General features: G+C 50.9%; 1 protein-coding gene across 1 annotated transcript in view; it reads left to right on the top strand.

Moving 5' to 3' along the window:
- The window catches only part of MAL2 (mal, T cell differentiation protein 2), a 97,286-nt gene that overhangs the window by 69,738 nt on the left and 8,407 nt on the right, over positions 1-19,141 (top strand). The window contains exon 2 of the mRNA XM_078686848.1: positions 6,013-6,183. Within this exon, the coding sequence (XP_078542974.1) occupies positions 6,013-6,183 (171 nt within the window). The remainder of the gene's footprint in view (positions 1-6,012; positions 6,184-19,141) is intronic.

Here is a 19,141-nt window from a genome sequence, read left to right as displayed (position 1 = left end):
CCACTCGCCCCCCCCACACAGCCACTCGCCCCACCACACAGCCACTCGCCCCCACCACACAGCCACTCGCCCCCACCACACAGCCACTCGCCCCCACCACACAGCCACTCGCCCCCACCACACAGCCACTCGCCCCCCACCACACACAGCCACTCGCCCCCCCAACACACAGCCACTCGCCCCCCCAACACACAGCCACTCGCCTCCCCAACACACAGCCACTCGCCTCCCCAACACACAGCCACTCGCCTCCCCAACACACACAGCCACTTGCCCCCCCAACTCACAGACCCATTATGCCAATCTCTCACACACCCAACACAGCCACTTGCCCCCCAACACAGCCACTTGCCCCCCCAACACAGCCACTTGCCCCCCCAACACAGCCACTTGCCCCCCCAACACAGCCACTTGCCCCCCCAACACAGCCACTTGCCCCCCAACACAGCCACTTGCCCCCCCAACACAGCCACTTGCCCCCCCAACACAGCCACTTGCCCCCCCCAACACAGCCACTTGCCCCCCCAACACAGCCACTTGCCCCCCCCAACACAGCCACTTGCCCCCCCCAACACAGCCACTTGCCCCCCACCACACAGCCACTTGCCCCCACCACACAGCCACTTGCCCCCACCACACAGCCACTTGCCCCCACCACACAGCCACTTGCCCCCACCACACAGCCGCTTGCCTCCACCACACAGCCGCTTGCCTCCACCACACAGCCGCTTGCCTCCACCACACAGCCGCTTGCCTCCACCACACAGCCGCTTGCCTCCACCACACAGCCGCTTGCCTCCACCACACAGCCGCTTGCCTCCAACACACAGCCGCTTGCCTCCACCACACAGCCGCTTGCCTCCACCACACAGCCGCTTGCCTCCACCACACAGCCGCTTGCCTCCACCACACAGCCGCTTGCCTCCACCACAGCCGCTTGCCTCCCAACACAGCCGCTTGCCCCCCAACACAGCCGCTTGCCTCCCCCACACAGCCGCTTGCCTCCCCCACACAGCCGCTTGCCTCCCCCACACAGCCGCTTGCCTCCCCCACACAGCCGCTTGCCTCCCCCACACAGCCGCTTGCCTCCCCCACACAGCCGCTTGCCTCCCCCACACAGCCGCTTGCCTCCCCCACACAGCCGCTTGCCTCCCCCACACAGCCGCTTGCCTCCCCCACACAGCCGCTTGCCTCCCCCACACACAGCCGCTTGCCTCCCCCACACACAGCCGCTTGCCTCCCCCACACACAGCCGCTTGCCTCCCCAACACACAGCCACTTGCCTCCCCAACACACAGCCACTTGCCTCCCCAACACACAGCCACTTGCCTCCCCAACACACAGCCACTTGCCTCCCCAACACACAGCCACTTGCCTCCCCAACACACAGCCACTTGCCTCCCCAACACACAGCCACTTGCCTCCCCAACACACAGCCACTTGCCTCCCCAACACACAGCCACTTGCCTCCCCAACACACAGCCACTTGCCTCCCCAACACACAGCCACTTGCCTCCCCAACACACAGCCACTTGCCTCCCCAACACACAGCCACTTGCCTCCCCAACACACAGCCACTTGCCTCCCCAACACACAGCCACTTGCCTCCCCAACACACAGCCACTTGCCTCCCCAACACACAGCCACTTGCCTCCCCAACACACAGCCACTTGCCTCCCCTACACACAGCCACTTGCCTCCCCAACACACAGCCACTTGCCTCCCCAACACACAGCCACTTGCCTCCCCAACACACAGCCACTTGCCTCCCCAACACACAGCCACTTGCCTCCCCAACACACAGCCACTTGCCTCCCCAACACACAGCCACTTGCCTCCCCAACACACAGCCACTTGCCTCCCCAACACACAGCCACTTGCCTCCCCAACACACAGCCACTTGCCTCCCCAACACACAGCCACTTGCCTCCCCAACACATAGCCACTTGCCTCCCCAACACTTCCACGTGCCTCCCCCACACTTCCACGTGCCAGTCATTCGCCTCCCCCACAGCCACTCGCCCCCCCCACAGCCACTCGCCCCCCCACAGCCACTCGCCCCCCCCACAGCCACTCGCCCCCCCCACAGCCACTCGCCCACCCCACAGCCACTCGCCCCCCCCACAGCCACTCGCCCCCCCCACAGCCACTCGCCCCCCCCACAGCCACTCGCCCCCCCCACAGCCACTCGCCCCCCCACACAGCCACTCGCCCCCCCACACAGCCACTCGCCCCCCCACACAGCCACTCGCCCCCCCACAGCCACTCGCCCCCCCACAGCCACTCGCCCCCCCACAGCCACTCGCCCCCCCACAGCCACTCGCCCCCCCACAGCCACTCGCCCCCCCACAGCCACTCGCCCCCCCACAGCCACTCGCCCCCCCACAGCCACTCGCCCCCCACAGCCACTCGCCCCCCCACAGCCACTCGCCCCCCCACAGCCACTCGCCCCCCCACAGCCACTCGCCCCCCCACAGCCACTCGCCCCCCCACACAGCCACTCGCCCCCCCACACAGCCACTCGCCCCCCCACACAGCCACTCGCCCCCCCACACAGCCACTCGCCCCCCCACACAGCCACTCGCCCCCCCACACAGCCACTCGCCCCCCCACAGCCACTCGCCCCCCCACACAGCCACTCGCCCCCCCACACAGCCACTCGCCCCCCCACACAGCCACTCGCCCCCCCCACAGCCACTCGCCCCCCCACAGCCACTCGCCCCCCCCACAGCCACTCGCCCCCCCCACAGCCACTCGCCCCCCCACAGCCACTCGCCCCCCCCCCACAGCCACTCGCCCCCCCCACAGCCACTCGCCCCCCCCACAGCCACTCGCCCCCCCCCACAGCCACTCGCCCCCCCCCACAGCCACTCGCCCCCCCCACACAGCCACTCGCCCCCCCACACAGCCACTCGCCCCCCCCCCACAGCCACTCGCCCCCCCCACAGCCACTCGCCCCCCCCACAGCCACTCGCCCCCCCCACAGCCACTCGCCCCCCCCACAGCCACTCGCCCCCCCCACAGCCACTCGCCCCCCCCACAGCCACTCGCCCCCCCCCACAGCCACTCGCCCCCCCCCACAGCCACTCGCCCCCCCCCACAGCCACTCGCCCCCCCCACAGCCACTCGCCCCCCCCCACAGCCACCCGCCCCCCCACACAGCCACTCGCCCCCCCCACACAGCCACTCGCCCCCCCACACAGCCACTCGCCCCCCCACACAGCCACTCGCCCCCCCCACACAGCCACTCGCCCCCCCCACACAGCCACTCGCCCCCCCCACACAGCCACTCGCCCCCCCCACACAGCCACTCGCCCCCCCCACACAGCCACTCGCCCCCCCCACACAGCCACTCGCCCCCCCCACACAGCCACTCGCCCCCACCACACAGCCACTCGCCCCCACCACACAGCCACTCGCCCCCCACCACACACAGCCACTCGCCCCCCCAACACACAGCCACTCGCCCCCCCAACACACAGCCACTCGCCTCCCCAACACACAGCCACTCGCCTCCCCAACACACAGCCACTCGCCTCCCCAACACACACAGCCACTTGCCCCCCCAACTCACAGACCCATTATGCCAATCTCTCACACACCCACTCACAGACCCATACAGCCATTCACAGGCCCACTTACAGACCCATTAAGCCAATCACGCACACCCAGTCTCAAAGGTTACAGTTAGGAAATAAAATTAATGAAACCTACCAAATCCCAATTAAAAAACAAATGTTACAGGGACGTTATAGTTGGGAAATAGAATTTAAAAACTTTAGAAATTCACTGCAAAAACCAAAGGTCGCAGGGACATTCTAGTTGGGCTCAAATTTTGCTCTTACAAAACCATAAAAATTCAGCAGTTATAGTTAACTGACCTAACTAGAACTTACACCCCTCAATGCACTGCTTATGACATCCCATATTGCATCAGTCATGACATGACCTAGTCAGTGACATCACTGATGGCATCATCCAATGAGTGTTTCATCAACATTTCTCAGACTTTAAGATATATACTAAGCTACTCCATACATTAAATTAATATTCTTCCTGTACTACTAATGTATTTTAACGTATATGTCATCTGAGTGGCTGTGTGACTGTATCAGTGTGTACGTGACTGTATGGCTCTGTCAGTGGGTATGTGAGTGGCTGTATGGGTCTGAATAGGGTTATGATGGGTTTTCTGGATGAGTGAGTGGTTGTATGGGTGTGTCTGTGATTGTATGTCTGTGTCAGTGGTTGTAGGGGTGTCGTGTGGATGGGTGATTGAGTGGTTGTATATTCTATCAACTGATTGATATTGGTGTTGATATTAGTGTTGGCACCCTTATTTCTTTCTCTGATTTCCTTTCTAGTCTTGTGGTGGACAGTCACTGTGCAACACCTAATGGTCTGAAATAATGCTCACCTGGCCTATGGGCTCGGCACTTTCAACTGAGTTCTCTTCTGTTTTGGATGGCCTCTGATTGCTGAGCTGTTGTATCATTAACATCTACGAAGCCACTTCCGCCACAGGAATTTCTGCTGTATGATTTTTTCTACCATATGATTCTACTATAGTTTTTCTTCTTTTCGGCTTAGTAATACTGGATGCTTGTGAAATCTTATCCCTAGGGCGCTATGTTAATGTGAAATGAAAGGCTTTTTTGTTATGTGAAATCTCCTGTTTTTGTGAATGGAGCAAGTAGTCCTATACTTGAGAAACAGTTTTTTTTTCTCTCTCTAGTACGAGGCCTCTGGTCACCAAAGTATGCTGTCTGGAATTGTGTTCAGAGAGTCATACGTTAGAACATCTCCGGATTTCCTTCTCAAGGCTTACCACCTCCTTATGTGCTGTTCTCATATTTCTTCACGGTCAACCTCATTTTAAGATATTTCTTTAAGTCTACCTGCAAACACCTTTAATTGGCGATCTGGTTATATGAAAGTATCACATCCAGATGCACATTCTACTTCACCACCGCGGGTTGCTCCTTTGCAGCATTGCCCTCACGTTATGACATTGTTCTGTTCATCTCATCTTTAATGCGCAGGCCAGAGTTGAATAGGAATTAAAGATTTGGCAAAAAGGCCACTGTGTCCATAGTACATTTTCTGTATATGACATGACAGTCTTCATTCTTGCAGTCAGTGCATTGTCGTGCACCGCTGAAATATTGTCACCATGAAAAGGTAGCCAGCATCACACGTGTCGTTGTTTCTGTTACCTTGTTTAGCAATCGTTGAATTCGACGTAACGGATTCTTAATTAAACTATTTTGTGCAATGCTATATATTAGACACGTTCATTGATCTTTTCAGGGAGCATGATTGAGATGTGTTACTGTTCTGAGATGATTAAGGGAAATAGATTTAAAGTGGGAAATACTTTAAAATGAAGCTCTACTCCCCAGGGAAGAGACTCCAAAAATTGGAAAATTGGCGAGAATATACCAAACATTTTAGTTATTGCTATTATTCAGACGAAATTGCATTGCTGTGTATTTATGAAGATCTCCAAAGTCAGAGCCTACTTTGGGAGTGGAGATGTATATAATAATCCTGGCACGCTCAGAATAGAACCACTTGTGTGTTATAGATCAATTTAAAAACGCACATATTATGTTTTCTTTATTTTTTAATTTTTTCTATTGATCTAACAAATTAAAGTGCTAGATCTGTAATGCCGTTTTATACTTTCCTCTTATAAAGAATTCGTAACAACTTTTGCATTGTACCAAAGTTGCTTTTAATTCTCAGGTAGCTCAATCAAACGTTTTAGTCCTAGACATTGACCTTTTCGTTTCACACAGTATACAGTCACATTGATAAGCACAAACTGCATTCAAAACCACACACACACACTATACACCACGCCTACCCTATTACCCTGAGAAATGGATGCTCAGTCACTTGTTTGTGCAATTGTCAAATAATGGTGCAATTGGGAATTATATGTATGTGCCAAAAATACTTTAATTGATTGCATTTTCTCCTAATTGATTGCATTTTCTCCCCCTTTAGATATTTGGAGGACTTGTGTGGATCTTGGTAGCTGCCTCTCAAGTTCCTGTGCCCGTGTTACAGGGATGGGTGATGTTTGTTTCAGTGACTTCATTTTTCATCTCTGCCTGCTACCTTTCCATCTTTCTTTGCGGATTCGCCAGTAAAATTAATGCCAACTGGAACTTTATGGTAAGAGATTTGAAACCAAATGTTATCTATATTTATTATTTTTCTTGCCTTAAGGCTTCTGGCGACCACTTTTCTGGCCGAGGGTATGCGGTTTGTGTCAGAAGATTTTCAGTCGCTCTCCAGATCCACATATTTCGGATCACCTGCTGTGTGGGGTGTGAGCCTTTGCGTGGCATGGGGAGCTTGGTAATCGTTCGCAGTTTCAGAGAATGAGGATAACTGAGCAGGGGTAGATCTAAATAGAGCATGGACCACAGAAGCACGCGCAAGAACTGTAACACTATTAACAAGCATTTGCAATGCAATAGGTCTCGCATTAGGAAAGTTTGAGCTATTGGTATTGTAAATGGCAAAGTTTTTATTTATGTTTCTTTTTTTTTAAATAGCTAAATTAATAGCTTCGTCATTTACAATGCCAATAGTTATAACTTTCGCAAATGTGATACCTTTAGCATTTGTAATGCAATATGTTTTGTATTTACAAACCGCGAGAGGACAAAATAAAGCTCCGGACCACCGCCTCCTCCCAGGCCTTCAAAAGGGACCTCAAAGTTCTCCTCCTCCAGAGACACCTCTAAAAGTAATTCACGTCCTCTTGCTATTTGTGAGGAAGACTTCCCACTACTGATAATTTCTACTTTCCATGACCATGGAAGTGCCTTCCCAGTGTATGCCTGTGATTGGAGGGTCTGCCTTTTTTCAGTATTTTCCATGTCCTGGTGTTCGGTGCCCTTTTGTAACATACACACACCACTCTGCCCTTGCAACACACGGCTGCTACCTCTCACATGTCTTTACCTTTGATACTTGCACAAGTGCCACCTTGCCCATGTAACGCTTGTTCCTGAGCCTGAGTGTCTAGCACTTATTGCAGGACTATACCTCTAATTATACTCTGTTTTCTCTTATAACTACACACTTGTCACTTTCATTTCCTCTTGTGCACTTTTGACTACCTCAAGTATTTTGGTTGCTCACAATTTTTACTCAAGTATTTTGTTTGCTCACGATTGTCACTATTACCTTTACTACCTCATGTATTTTGGTTCCTCACAATTTTTCCTCTTGTGCACTTTTGACTACCTCATGTATTTTGGTTGCTCACAATTTTTACTCAAGTATTTTGTTTGCTCACCATTGTCACTATTACCTTTACTACCTCATGTATTTTGGTTGCTCACAATTTTTACTCAAGTATTTTGTTTGCTCACCATTGTCACTATTACCTTTACTACCTCATGTATTTTTGGTTGCTCATAGTTTTTACTACCTCATGTATTTTGTTTGCTCACAATTGTCACTATTACCTTATGTAAGTAACGTATGTTTTTGCAACCTGTTCTTTTGTAATGTTTCTCATTATGTTTCATTTCTGTTCCTAATGTGAAGCGCTCTGACGCCTTCGGGTAAAGTCCGCGCTATATAAAAATGCATAAATACATAAATAAATAAATACCGCCTTCGGGTAAAGTCCGCGCTATATAAAAATGCATAAATAACTAAATAAATAAATACCGCAAATCACCGCCGTCACTCTGCCGGCCTGCGACCAGGAAGTCAGGCAGGCCGGCGCGACAACCGGAAACAGGAAGTAGGAGGGCGGGAGCCTACCCCGCCTCCCACGGAAGAGCCGCGATTGGAGCCGTGTTTGGAGCACCGGAGCAGGCAGGAGCCTACCCTGCGCCCCGGTGCCGAGGGAAGAAGAGTCCTGCTGCCGGGCCCTGCAGCTGAGGAGAGCCGCCGCACGAAGGAAGCCGGTGAGTGGGTTGCTGAGCTGCGGGGGGGGGGGGGGAAGAGCATGTGTGTGTGTGCGCGCGCGGGGGGGGCCGCGGGCTGTGTATGTGTGTGTGCGTGCGTGTGTGCGTGTGTGTATGTGTCTTGGAGTGCGTGTGTGTGACTGTGGGGGAGGGGGTGTGTGTGTGTGAGCGAGTGTCTGTCTGCGCGCGCATGTGTATGGCGCGGGACGCGACGTGCGCATTCGCGCACACGAATCCAGGAGAGAAAAAGCTCGTACACCCTCTTGTCCTCCTTCCCCCCACACTGATCGCTATTGGTCTCCAGCTGGACAAATGCATCCTTGCGGATGCATTGCCAGCGAGACCCAAAAAGGAAATATACTGGACACGGAGAAGCCCTCAGTGGACTGAGTGTGATGTGGTAATTATATAGGATCACAGAAAAGAGCAGGGGCAGAGTGGGAGAACGGCAGTCTGGACGATTGAAGCAGATGAACCAAAGAGCTGCTGGACAAAAGGGCCAAAAGGGGCAGATGCGAGAATCCCAGTTGAGATACAGGAAGAAGAACACAGATAAACAGAGAGCAGGGTTAGAATCCAGGACAAAATTAGGAGTAGGAAACACAAAGGCGAGTCGGGGACTTTTTTGGGTCTCGGTGTGGAGGAGAAGTAGATTTGAGGCAGCAGAGGAAAGGGCTTGGGAGCAAAGGGGAAGGATTAGAAATAATGCATGATAATGGGATGTCTGGAGCAGAGAGCAAGAAATGGATAAATGACTGCAGACGGAACAGAGAGCATTGGACTAAAATGGGAGCATTGCTCCAACTAAAGAATGAATCAGAGAAAAGTGGGTGCGGGCCGTGACTAGGCAGCTCAGTTAAATGCGAAGAGAGGCTCAGGTTCATGGTGTGGCGGCAGAGGGCAGAATGGGAGCAGCATATTGTGGAAGGGATGGACAGGGAAGGAGTTTGTATCAGGAAAAGATCAAGTAGTGGGAGAGGCATCGGAGGGTCAAGCGGGAACAATGCACCAAGCATAGCTGTGAGCAAGGATTGAACTGTCGATACATTGGTGTCAGGGCAGTATGGATTAGATAGGAGGAGAGAGAACGAGAAGCAGGGGACACCTCCCTTAAAAAAGGGTTTTGTTTATTTAGAAGTGACAAATCTGTAGATCTTTAGAATCATCCATATTCATACACGTAGCCACACATGCATGCTCAAGTAAATACACACTGATACGGAATGGACTTTAGATCTGTGAGTGTCTGTGTTGGATGCATAGACTGGTCATTTCTGCAGCATACCCCTACACAAACCTCCAATAGTCCAGTAATACAGAAGCCTCGATTTTCACCCCTACACACACACTGACACCCCTTGACACCCCTTGAACATAAACAAACTTCCAGGAAGAGATTGCTTGCTTAGATTCAGAAATTCATTATCACGACTTGGATGTAGTGAAGAATCTGAAATTAGGCTCGTCTTCCTGTCTAGATTGATGACCTGGGAATCCAACACAAAACTTCCCTTATTTAATTGAGTGCTTTCCAATCTTTCTCTCAGTCTCTTCCGCCATCAGTGAAAGTTACTGTGACCACATTCATTTCAGAAAAGTGTAAATATGTGTCTTTATATGAAATCTGTAGACCCCAACTGATACATTAGTTATCAGTTGGGGGGACACTTACAGGCTTGGAGGGGGGAGGCGAGGAGGCCCCCACAGCAGCCGCCACCGCCAGGAGTCGATCTGTGCAGCCTACAGCGCCGCCGCCCCGGGACTACATCTCCCGGCAGCCTTAGCGGCGGCGCTGCTTCCTGACAACACGGGAGCGCCAGGAGGCGCCTAAAAGCAGCGCTCTGCTCCGCTCCGCGGGACGCGAGCGGGACCGCCGGGCTAAGCCCGGGCAAAGGGCGGGCCCGAGGAGGACGGGACGGGCCACCCCACTTGGTTCCATTGGAGGAGGAGGTACAGAAATCTTTAATCTTCCTATAATTCCTGCATTCTAACTGTCCATTGTCTCCTACGTAGTCCTGATTTCCACTAGTCATGGCCATTTGGGAGGAGCTGAATGCCCTGTGTGGCACAAAGTATGTCCCGGACGCTTTGACCCCCCTTAAAATGGGTAGAGACGCTGACCAACTAAACTGCACTCTTCTGGACGCACCTTTATGCCCCCAAAAAAACCATGCTCAACCCAACACTCTATCCCAGGGATCATCCAGTAAAAGGAAGTATGATGATGAGGACAAAGATAATGCCAGTGGTGATAATCTACCTAATGTTGATGTGGACAAAATGTGCATTAGCCCCTCTTTATGCCCCTCCAACTCAACTATACTAACACCGCCTAAGAACTTACTGGCTCAGATTGAGCAACTGTTAATCTCGGCATTATCACCGCTGATCACAAAAATCAACAATCTAGGGGACAGGTTGACCCGTATTGAAACAACAATAAAAAAGAACTATTCATCAACCGATAATATTGATACACCTACTTGTCCTACTCCCTCTATCAACTATGAAAAACCTAAGCCCACTGCATGCAGAAAAATTCAAACTCTTGAACCCCCCTTCACTACACTCATTCCAAGAGGCCGGAAAGCTACTCTTAACCCCGTACCCCGTACCCTCCGTACTCATAGAGCTCATAGAGCTCCCAGGACTATACTAGAAAGAAGTCATTGCATTAATTTACCCTCCGAAGCCGCCCCATTCATGACTGTTCTCTCTGGGGTCCCTGCTTTGAGTCATGGAAAACTTGAAACACACCAGGAATTGCTTAATAAAGCCATTTTCTGGCTAAAACACAACAGACCGTTGCCACCTGCACTAGATGGTGGAATCCTGAGCGTCAGGAGGGTGGGGTGGCTAGGCACGTTGCCCAAAGCCATTTCGGGGGACTTGATTTTAATAAAATTTAAGGATAGGAACACTGTCCCCTACTTACGTTCCACCCAGCATAAAGAAGAAGATGGCCCCATTTGCATTTGGGACTTGCATGATTTTTATCCGTGTACCTTGTGCTATTAATTCCGTACTGTTTATTTAGTTTTGACTATGCACGTATTTTGATTAGCTGATTAGTTAAATTGTTTTTCGTTTATTTCATTAGTTGATTTCTTTTAACCTTGTAAATGATATGATGAGTCATCTATGTATGTATGTATTTTTCTTGTTGCTTTTATGGTTTTAAACTAAAAACCGAATAAAGCTTATTTGATTTGATTAGTTATTAATTTTTTTTATCATCAGGTATAGCAGAATTAATAAGTAATACAGTTTTGATCCTAAATGTTAGACTGTGTTTTTTTACAGAAGTGACAAGCTTGTAACCAGTATTACTGGGCTGATGCACCTGGCACAGAGCGATGAAAATGTTCTGCGGGAATAACTCTTCATGTAAATAAGGCATTTGAAAGAACTGAGTGGGGTTCCCATTTTGTAGAGTTAAGACACTTTGCTTTTTCTGAGAAGACCTGTAACTTAGTGTAGTGCATTGTAACATGATGTGGAAACCTTTGTACATAATAACAATTTGATTTCCTCAGATTTCAAGGTAGGGAAAGGGGTACAAGGGAACAATGGTGGGTATCACAGCCACTATTTCAACATTTAACTTGATCCTTTGGTGGCGCCGATTAGACAAAATTATGAAACCAATTACGTTCCTGGGTAAAAAATACAAGATAGTATTTCATGCAAATGATGTTCATTTGCCTTTATTAATAAATGTGGAGTTTTATCTGGATATTAGGTGAATGCTGATAAATGTGAGCCCTTACGGTTAGCAAAAACTGTATGCTATAAATTATTATTATTACATTTATATGTCAGCGCAACAGCTACCCAAAAAGGGTTTCCCGGCGCTCAGAGTGAATAGCAGAGGGCGGGGAGAGGCCTATTTGCTGTAAATCCAAGCCTTAAGAGACTTTCGGAAGAGAAGACGGTCTGATTGCGTGCGGAGCGATAAAGGCAAAGCATTCCACAGGACCGGGCCTAAGTATGAAAATGAACGACCTCCCATGCAAGAAAGCCTCATCTTTGGGACCTGGAATTTAGCTTGGGTAGATGACCGAAGAGAGCGCGCGGGAACATAAAGACAGGCTAGGTGTTGTGGGTAGCTGGGGGATCTGCCATGCCTAATACGGAACACATATGTAAGGACCTTGAGCATTACCCGTTTCTCCACTGAGAGCCAGTGAAGGTTCATTACCAAGCTAGAGATCGATGCGGTTCTGGTCGCTTGGCAAAGTAATCTGGCTGCTGAGTTTTGCACTCGCTGCAGTTTACGCGTAACTTCTTTGTTGGCGCCTAGGTATAGTATTTTCCCATAATCCAGCCTAGAAGTTACGAGGGCCTGGACTACAATACGCTGGGTGTGGCCAGGTAGCATCCACACGATCTTCCTCAGCCATTTCAAAAAGGTGAAGCATGTGGCGGCAACCTTGGTGACGCATGAATAATGAATCGTTGATGATAAAGCCAAGGTTGCAGAATTGAGTGGAGGGTTGCGGTAGTACGCCCATTTCTGGGGCCCAATGTTGGGGGCCCCACAGAGCTCTGTCTTTGCCCAGAACCAGAATCTCCGTTTTATCAGCGTTAAGTTTTAGAGAGTTGGCGTGCATCCGGTCCGTGACTTTGCTGAGGCCCGTCTTGAGTGCATAAGGCTCTAAGGATTTACCAGCTGAAAGGGAAAAGATGATCTGGGTGTCGTCAGCATAGGAAAATAGCCACAACCCAGATTCTTCCTCGATGGCTGCCAGGGGTTTAACATAAATGTTTAACAGAAGGGGACTGAGAATGGAACCCTCTGGAACCCCGTAAGGTGAAATTTTAATTTTAAACAGACAAAGAAAGGATTAAAAAGTTCAGTTATTAGTGTAACTAATGTTTAAACGTGAAGTGAGTCATAGAAGGATTCGAATTGTGGCTAGGAAAATGGAAATGTTTTATCTTTTGCCGTTTTCTGGCTCCTGTTCCATTAGTTGAATCCTGCCCAATTCACCCTCTTTGCTTCTGGATTCGATCGTAGGTTTGTCTGCTCTGCATTGAGGTGGTGCACCTACTTTTGGCTTTCCTTTTTAACATTTTGTGGATTGCAACCTAGAGTACTCCTCATTCTTTCCCTCACAGATGTTCTGGAGGTCAACAGTCTTCTTACCTCTCCTTCCGGTAGTGCTTCGATACATGGTTGAGGCTGCATTATCGCTGTCTGCAGGTATTTTTTTCCCTTAGACCTAATGATTGTAGCAAACTCTTATTACTTTAGTTCATCGTCGGTGAATATGGAACAGGAATGAGTGGAGGAGGTAATGGGTGGATTACTCATCAATGGCCTACATTTCTCTGATTCTTTCTTCCTCATCCAAGTACTTTAATTAATATCCTCTCTGTGTAGGTGCTTCACCTGCAATCTTTACATGTTGACTTGGTATGGTCGGCTTGTGCTGTAGGGCAGATAGGGAATTAACCCGGTGTGCTAGAAAGAACTTGGATATGCTGTGCAGGTCCAGACAGTAAACGGTGAGAGGAGTAAGGGAGAATGTGAGTAATGAAGATTACTTATTAGCAGTCCAGCCAGTAGTAGGAGTGCCTATCAGCGCATCTTGGCTTTGCAAAATACTGCAGCTCTCTTGTTGGTGACCAATGTATGGCATAGAACAAACCTTTTATCCTTGGGACTTTAATCAAAATTAAATGGAGAAGTAATTGTGGCACCAGGTATTAGCATTTTAAATGTAGCACTATGTAAGAAATGGCAGTTATTAACCTCAGGGAAGCACCCTGATGCTTTATTTAATGTGCACATTGTGTAGAAAATCTCAACATTAATGTGTAAAAATGTAGCAATACTACAGATAAGAAAGCACATGACCAATTCTGCCTTATCACTTGTTTTTAGATGGCTCTTGGCTTGTCACGTGATACCATGGTGGCTGAAATATCCATTACCGTTGTTTTCCCTGACACCCTCTTGTCATTTTAGTTTGTGTGCCATCTGCTCTGGCAAGAGAGACCGAGGTGATGGGAGTGGGTTAGCTGCAGTCTTTATTCAGCTCGTCATCTGAGAACAGGCATACTGACCTATTTTAAAAGGGTTACTATTTTGCACAGTTCTTTGGACAATTTCAAAGCATGCTCCTTCAGTGGAAAGAGTGTCAGAAATTGTATGAGAAGCAAATGTTAGTATTGCAGTTTGAGGTAGCTGACTGAGGAAATGGCTCACTCTTTTCTGCCTTTGTTTCCAGTCTCTCCGACAAGGAGCTACCAGTACGACCACAACTTACTGCTGACACCAGCCCACCCGCCGGACCTACAATGCCACCGAACTCAACGCACTCAACACCGGCCGGATCCCGGGATGCTTCCGAGCCCCCCCGAGACCCTCCCACGGACCCTTCAGCTGCCACTCCTGCAAGTTCTCCTGCATCCGGACCGGCACCGCACCCGCCCCCACCAAGCCGAGAACCAGCAGCAACAACCTGAAGTGCATCCTACACCCGCTCGGTCCACAGACACGCCGTGGAGCTCTGGAACCTCCTCGACACAACATCACCAGACGTCGCCTTCCTCGCGGAAACCTGGATGAAAGCCTCCTCAGCGCCCGACATCGCCGTCGCCATCCCAGACGGTTACAAGATCCCCCGGAGGGACCGCGGCAACCAGACCGGAGGAGGCATCGCCATCATCCACAGGAACACCATCCGCATCACGTCCAACTCAGACGACACCCTCACAGCCGCCGAACATCTGCACTTCCAGATCCACACCGACCCCAAGACCACCCTCAGAGGCACCCTCATCTACAGACCCCCGGGACCACGCACACAATTCAGCGAAGACATCGCCGACTTCATCAGCCCGCACGCCCTCCCCTCCGCTGACTACATCCTCCTCGGGGACCTCAACTTCCACCTGGATAACAACAACGACCGCAACACCGCCACCCTGCTGGACAACCTCGCCACCCTCGGCCTCAAGCAGCTGGTGACCACCCCCACCCACTACGCCGGACACACACTCGACCCCGTCTTCTCCTCCAGCAAGGACATCACCTTCAGCCACGCCACCGGTCTCCACTGGACAGACCACAGTTGCGTCCACTTCAACTACAGAAAGAACACGATCCACCACCACCAGCAACAGGTTGCACGCAGAAGCTGGAACAAGATCGCAGCCGACCAGCTCGCCGCATCCTTAAGCCAGGACCCCCCGCCAGCTCAGCTAACCCCAGCCAGGCCGCCAACAACCTCACGAAGTGGATCAGCAACTGCGCAGACGTCCTCGCCCCACTGAGGACCCCGCCCAGCAGACCGGGAAGTAAGAAAGCACCATGGTTCACCGACGAACTCAAGAGCTCCAAGAAAAACTACCGAACCCTCGAGAGAGCCTGGCGCAGAGACCCTACACCAGACAACATGACCACCCTCAAGCTCGCCACTCAAACACCACCAACTGATCCACACCACCAAGAAAACCGCATTCAAGGAACGACTGGACAACAACGCCCACAACAGTAAGGAACTCTTCAACATTGTCAAAGAGCTCTCCAATCCCCAGCGCCGGAAACAACGACATCATCCCATCACAAGACCTCTGCAACTCCCTCGCCGCCTACTTCCACAACAAGATCGCCGACATACACAACAGCTGCAGCACACAGCCAACGCAACACACGACAGCACCGGCACACCCCCCCCCACCACCACCCTCCGCGCCTGGACCCCGATCAACATCGAGGAAACCCTTCGCACGATGAACTCCATCCACTCCGGATCTCCAACCGACCCCTGCCCTCACCACGTCTTCAACAAGGCCGACTCCGTCATCGCGCCCCACCTTCGGGATATCATCAACACCTCCTTCGACACCGCTACCTTCCCGGAGAGCTAGAAGCATGCCGAACTCAGCGCTCTACTGAAGAAACCATCAGCGGACCCCACCAAACTCAAAAACTACCGCCCCATCTCGCTCCTCCCGTTCCCGGCCAAAGTCATCGAGAAGACCGTCAACAAGCAGCTGGCCGCCTTCCTCGAGACGAATGGATCCCTCGACCACTCGCAGTCTGGCTTCCGGGCCAACCACAGCACCGAGACCGCCCTCATCGCAGCCACCGATGACATCCGAGCCCTGCTCGACAACGGGGAAACAGCGGCCCTCATCCTCCTGGACCTCTCCGCGGCATTCGTCACTGTCTGCCACCGCACCCTAGTGCAGCGCCTCAGCAACGTCGGAATCCAAGAGAAGGCACTAGAATGGATCATCTCCTTCCTCGCTGGAAGGACACAGAGAGTCCACCTCCCCCGTTCAGATCAGAAGCCACCGAAGTCATCTGCGGCGTTCCCCAAGGCTCCTCGCTCAGCCCCACCCTCTTCAATGTCTACATGAGCCCCCTCGCGGCCATCGCACGCCAACACAACCTCAACATCATCTCTTACGCCGACGACACCCAGCTGATCCTCTCCCTCACCAACGACCCCGCCACCCCCAGAGCCAACCTACACGAAGGGATGAAAGACGTAGCCGAGTGGATGATGAACAGCCGCCTGAAACTGAACTCAGACAAGACGGAAGTCCTCATCCTGGGATCTTCACCCTCCGCCTGGGACGACTCCTGGTGGCCCCCTGCCCTGGGCAGCGCACCCAAACCAACAGACCACGCACGCAACCTGGGCTTCATCCTGGACTCCTCCCTCTCCATGACCAGACAAGTCAACGCCGTCTCCTTGTCATGCTTCAACATCCTGCGCATGCTACGTACGATCTTCCGGTGGATCCCCACCGAGACCAGGAAGACGGTCACCCAGGCCCTCGTCACCAGCCGACTGGACTACGGCAACTCCCTCTACGCCGGAACCACCGCCAAACTCCAGAAAAGACTGCAGCGAATCCAGAACGCCTCAGCAAGACTCGTCCTGGACATCCCCCGACACAGCCACATCTCCGGACACCTGAGAGACCTGCACTGACTCCCGGGCAACAAGAGAATCACGTTCCGACTCCTCACCCACGCACACAAAGCCCTACACAACCAAGGCCCAAGATACCTCAACAACCACCTCAACTTCTACATTCCCACCCGCCAGCTTCGATCAACCAACCACGCCCTCGCCGCCGTCCCCCGCATCCGAAGAGCCACCACAGGAGGAAGGTCATTCTCCTACCTAGCCGCCAAGACGTGGAACTACCTCCCGACCCACCTCCGCCTGACCCAAGACCACCTCGCCTTCCGGAAGCAGCTCAAGACCTGGCTGTTCGAGCAGTAGCGGACCTCCCCTCCCCTAGCGCCTTGAGACCCTTCGGGTGAGTAGCGCGCTTTATAAATGCTTTGATTGATTGACTAGCTTTGTGTTGTTCACTCTCCTATATAAACGTTCTAACCATTTGTTAGAAACGGCTGTTACCTCTGTGGAACTCATTGTTGAACTCTTAGTGGGTTTTGCCTTTCGCCTCACACTCAGGGCATCATTGACATGGATTGTATTAGTACACTAATTTGCAAAATTGCAACTCTGATTTATATAATTTGGGTAAGGTTCAACCTCCCTAAAGACCATCGTAGTGGAGTTGACCTAATAAATTAGGCTTCCCGACATCAGTACAGCATCTTCTGAGTGCAAAGAAATGCAAGGCCTTGCCTTCCATACTTTGTCTAAAGATTTCAGGCTTATACCTCAGTGCGATTTTCCTCTGGTCTTTCTGCAGTCCCACACTTCCACTGCTGAGGAGGTGGTACACAAAAATATCACAGGTCAAATATTTGATGTGATTTGGGTGACTTCACCGAAGGCAATGCTTCTTCCAAAGCAGCTTTAATATGTATTATTTACAGTACTTTTCCATTACTCTTTTCTTCAAATGTTTGTCCTTATTTGACCAGACCTCTAGTACTTTGGTTTGCTTTCTCAATTAATGTCATGTCTAAGAGGTCCTCTAGGGGGGTTAAATAGTCAGTCTCTTATGCCTTCTGAAAGCACTCCTCATGAGGCACTCTTTGACCATGAGGTCTTAAGGCCATTTTTTTACCTATTTTTGTTTTTGGGAGTTTTATATAGCGTTGACGAGACCTGAGGGGTATCAGAGCACTTTATAGCAATGTCACAACATTTATCAATCACAGTACATTAAAATTACAGTTTCAAGAGTCTAGACAATTATCATACCATCACAGAGCAGTGAAAATACAGTTTCAGAGGCCTAGTCATGGTCACTCCGTAATAGTGCGTTACGATTGTGGAGTTGAGTGTCTAGTCATTGTATAGAACTTGCGGAAGAGGAACATAAACATTGGTGGAGGTTCCATGGTGTGATATCTTAATTATTTCCTGAGGGATAGAAGTTCCGGTTTAGGAGGAATGCTTTTAGTTATTTCTTGAAGCTCATGCAGGAGGGGTTAGTTCTGATCTGTACTGGGAGAGAGTTCTAGATTTCGGGGGCATTCCTGAGAGAGAGCGAGAAAGGGCTTTTTGTTTGTCTTTTGGGGAGGATGAGAAGAAGTGTGCTGAAACTTCTTGGGTCTCACGTCTTGCTTCCAGTTGTGAGGTTGGCTGTGAGCTAATCTGGTTTACCAGTGTGTAGGGCTTCATAGGTGACACGGGCAGTTTTGAAGCAGCTGCATGCTTCGATAGGTAGCCACTTTAGATTTTGCAGTTTGCGGGAGAAGTGATCATTTTTCTTTGCTCCGGTAGAAGAATCTTGCTGCTGCATTTAGGGTGGCTCTCATTGGGGCTGTGTGTGCTATTCATAGTCTAATATGGATAGAACTAGTGCTTGCGTTGCAGTTTTAGGTCATTTGGAGGGAGGAAGAGCTTTATTTTGTTTAGGAGTTAGAGGCTATAGAAAGCACCCTTTTCAGTGAACCTTATGTGTGACCGTAGGTTTATTCTTGAGAGATTCACAGTCATCTTTTATGCTCCGTATAGCTGTTACAGTGCTGCATCCCTTCCCGAACCCTGACTGGTGTGAGTTGAGTAGGTTATTGGAGTCCATGTGTTGGTTGAGTTGGGAGAGAACACATTTCTTTAATTATTACCAGGAAGTGAAGGTTGGTGATGGGTCTGAAATGATCGATCAATCAGGTCGTATTTGTAGAGCGCATCGTGTCACCTGAAAGGGTATCCAGGTGCTTGCTGCAGGTCACAATCAAATAGCCAGGTCTAGAGTCCCTTCCTGAAGTCGGGCAGCCAGAGTGTGGTTGTAGAGGGGAGGGTATT

Source organism: Lissotriton helveticus, chromosome 4_1, assembly GCF_964261635.1.
Source record: "Lissotriton helveticus chromosome 4_1, aLisHel1.1, whole genome shotgun sequence".
NCBI classification, from domain to species: Eukaryota; Metazoa; Chordata; class Amphibia; order Caudata; family Salamandridae; genus Lissotriton; species Lissotriton helveticus.
The sequence above is the reverse complement of the archived record's forward strand: the minus strand, read 5'-3'. Positions and strand labels throughout refer to the sequence as shown.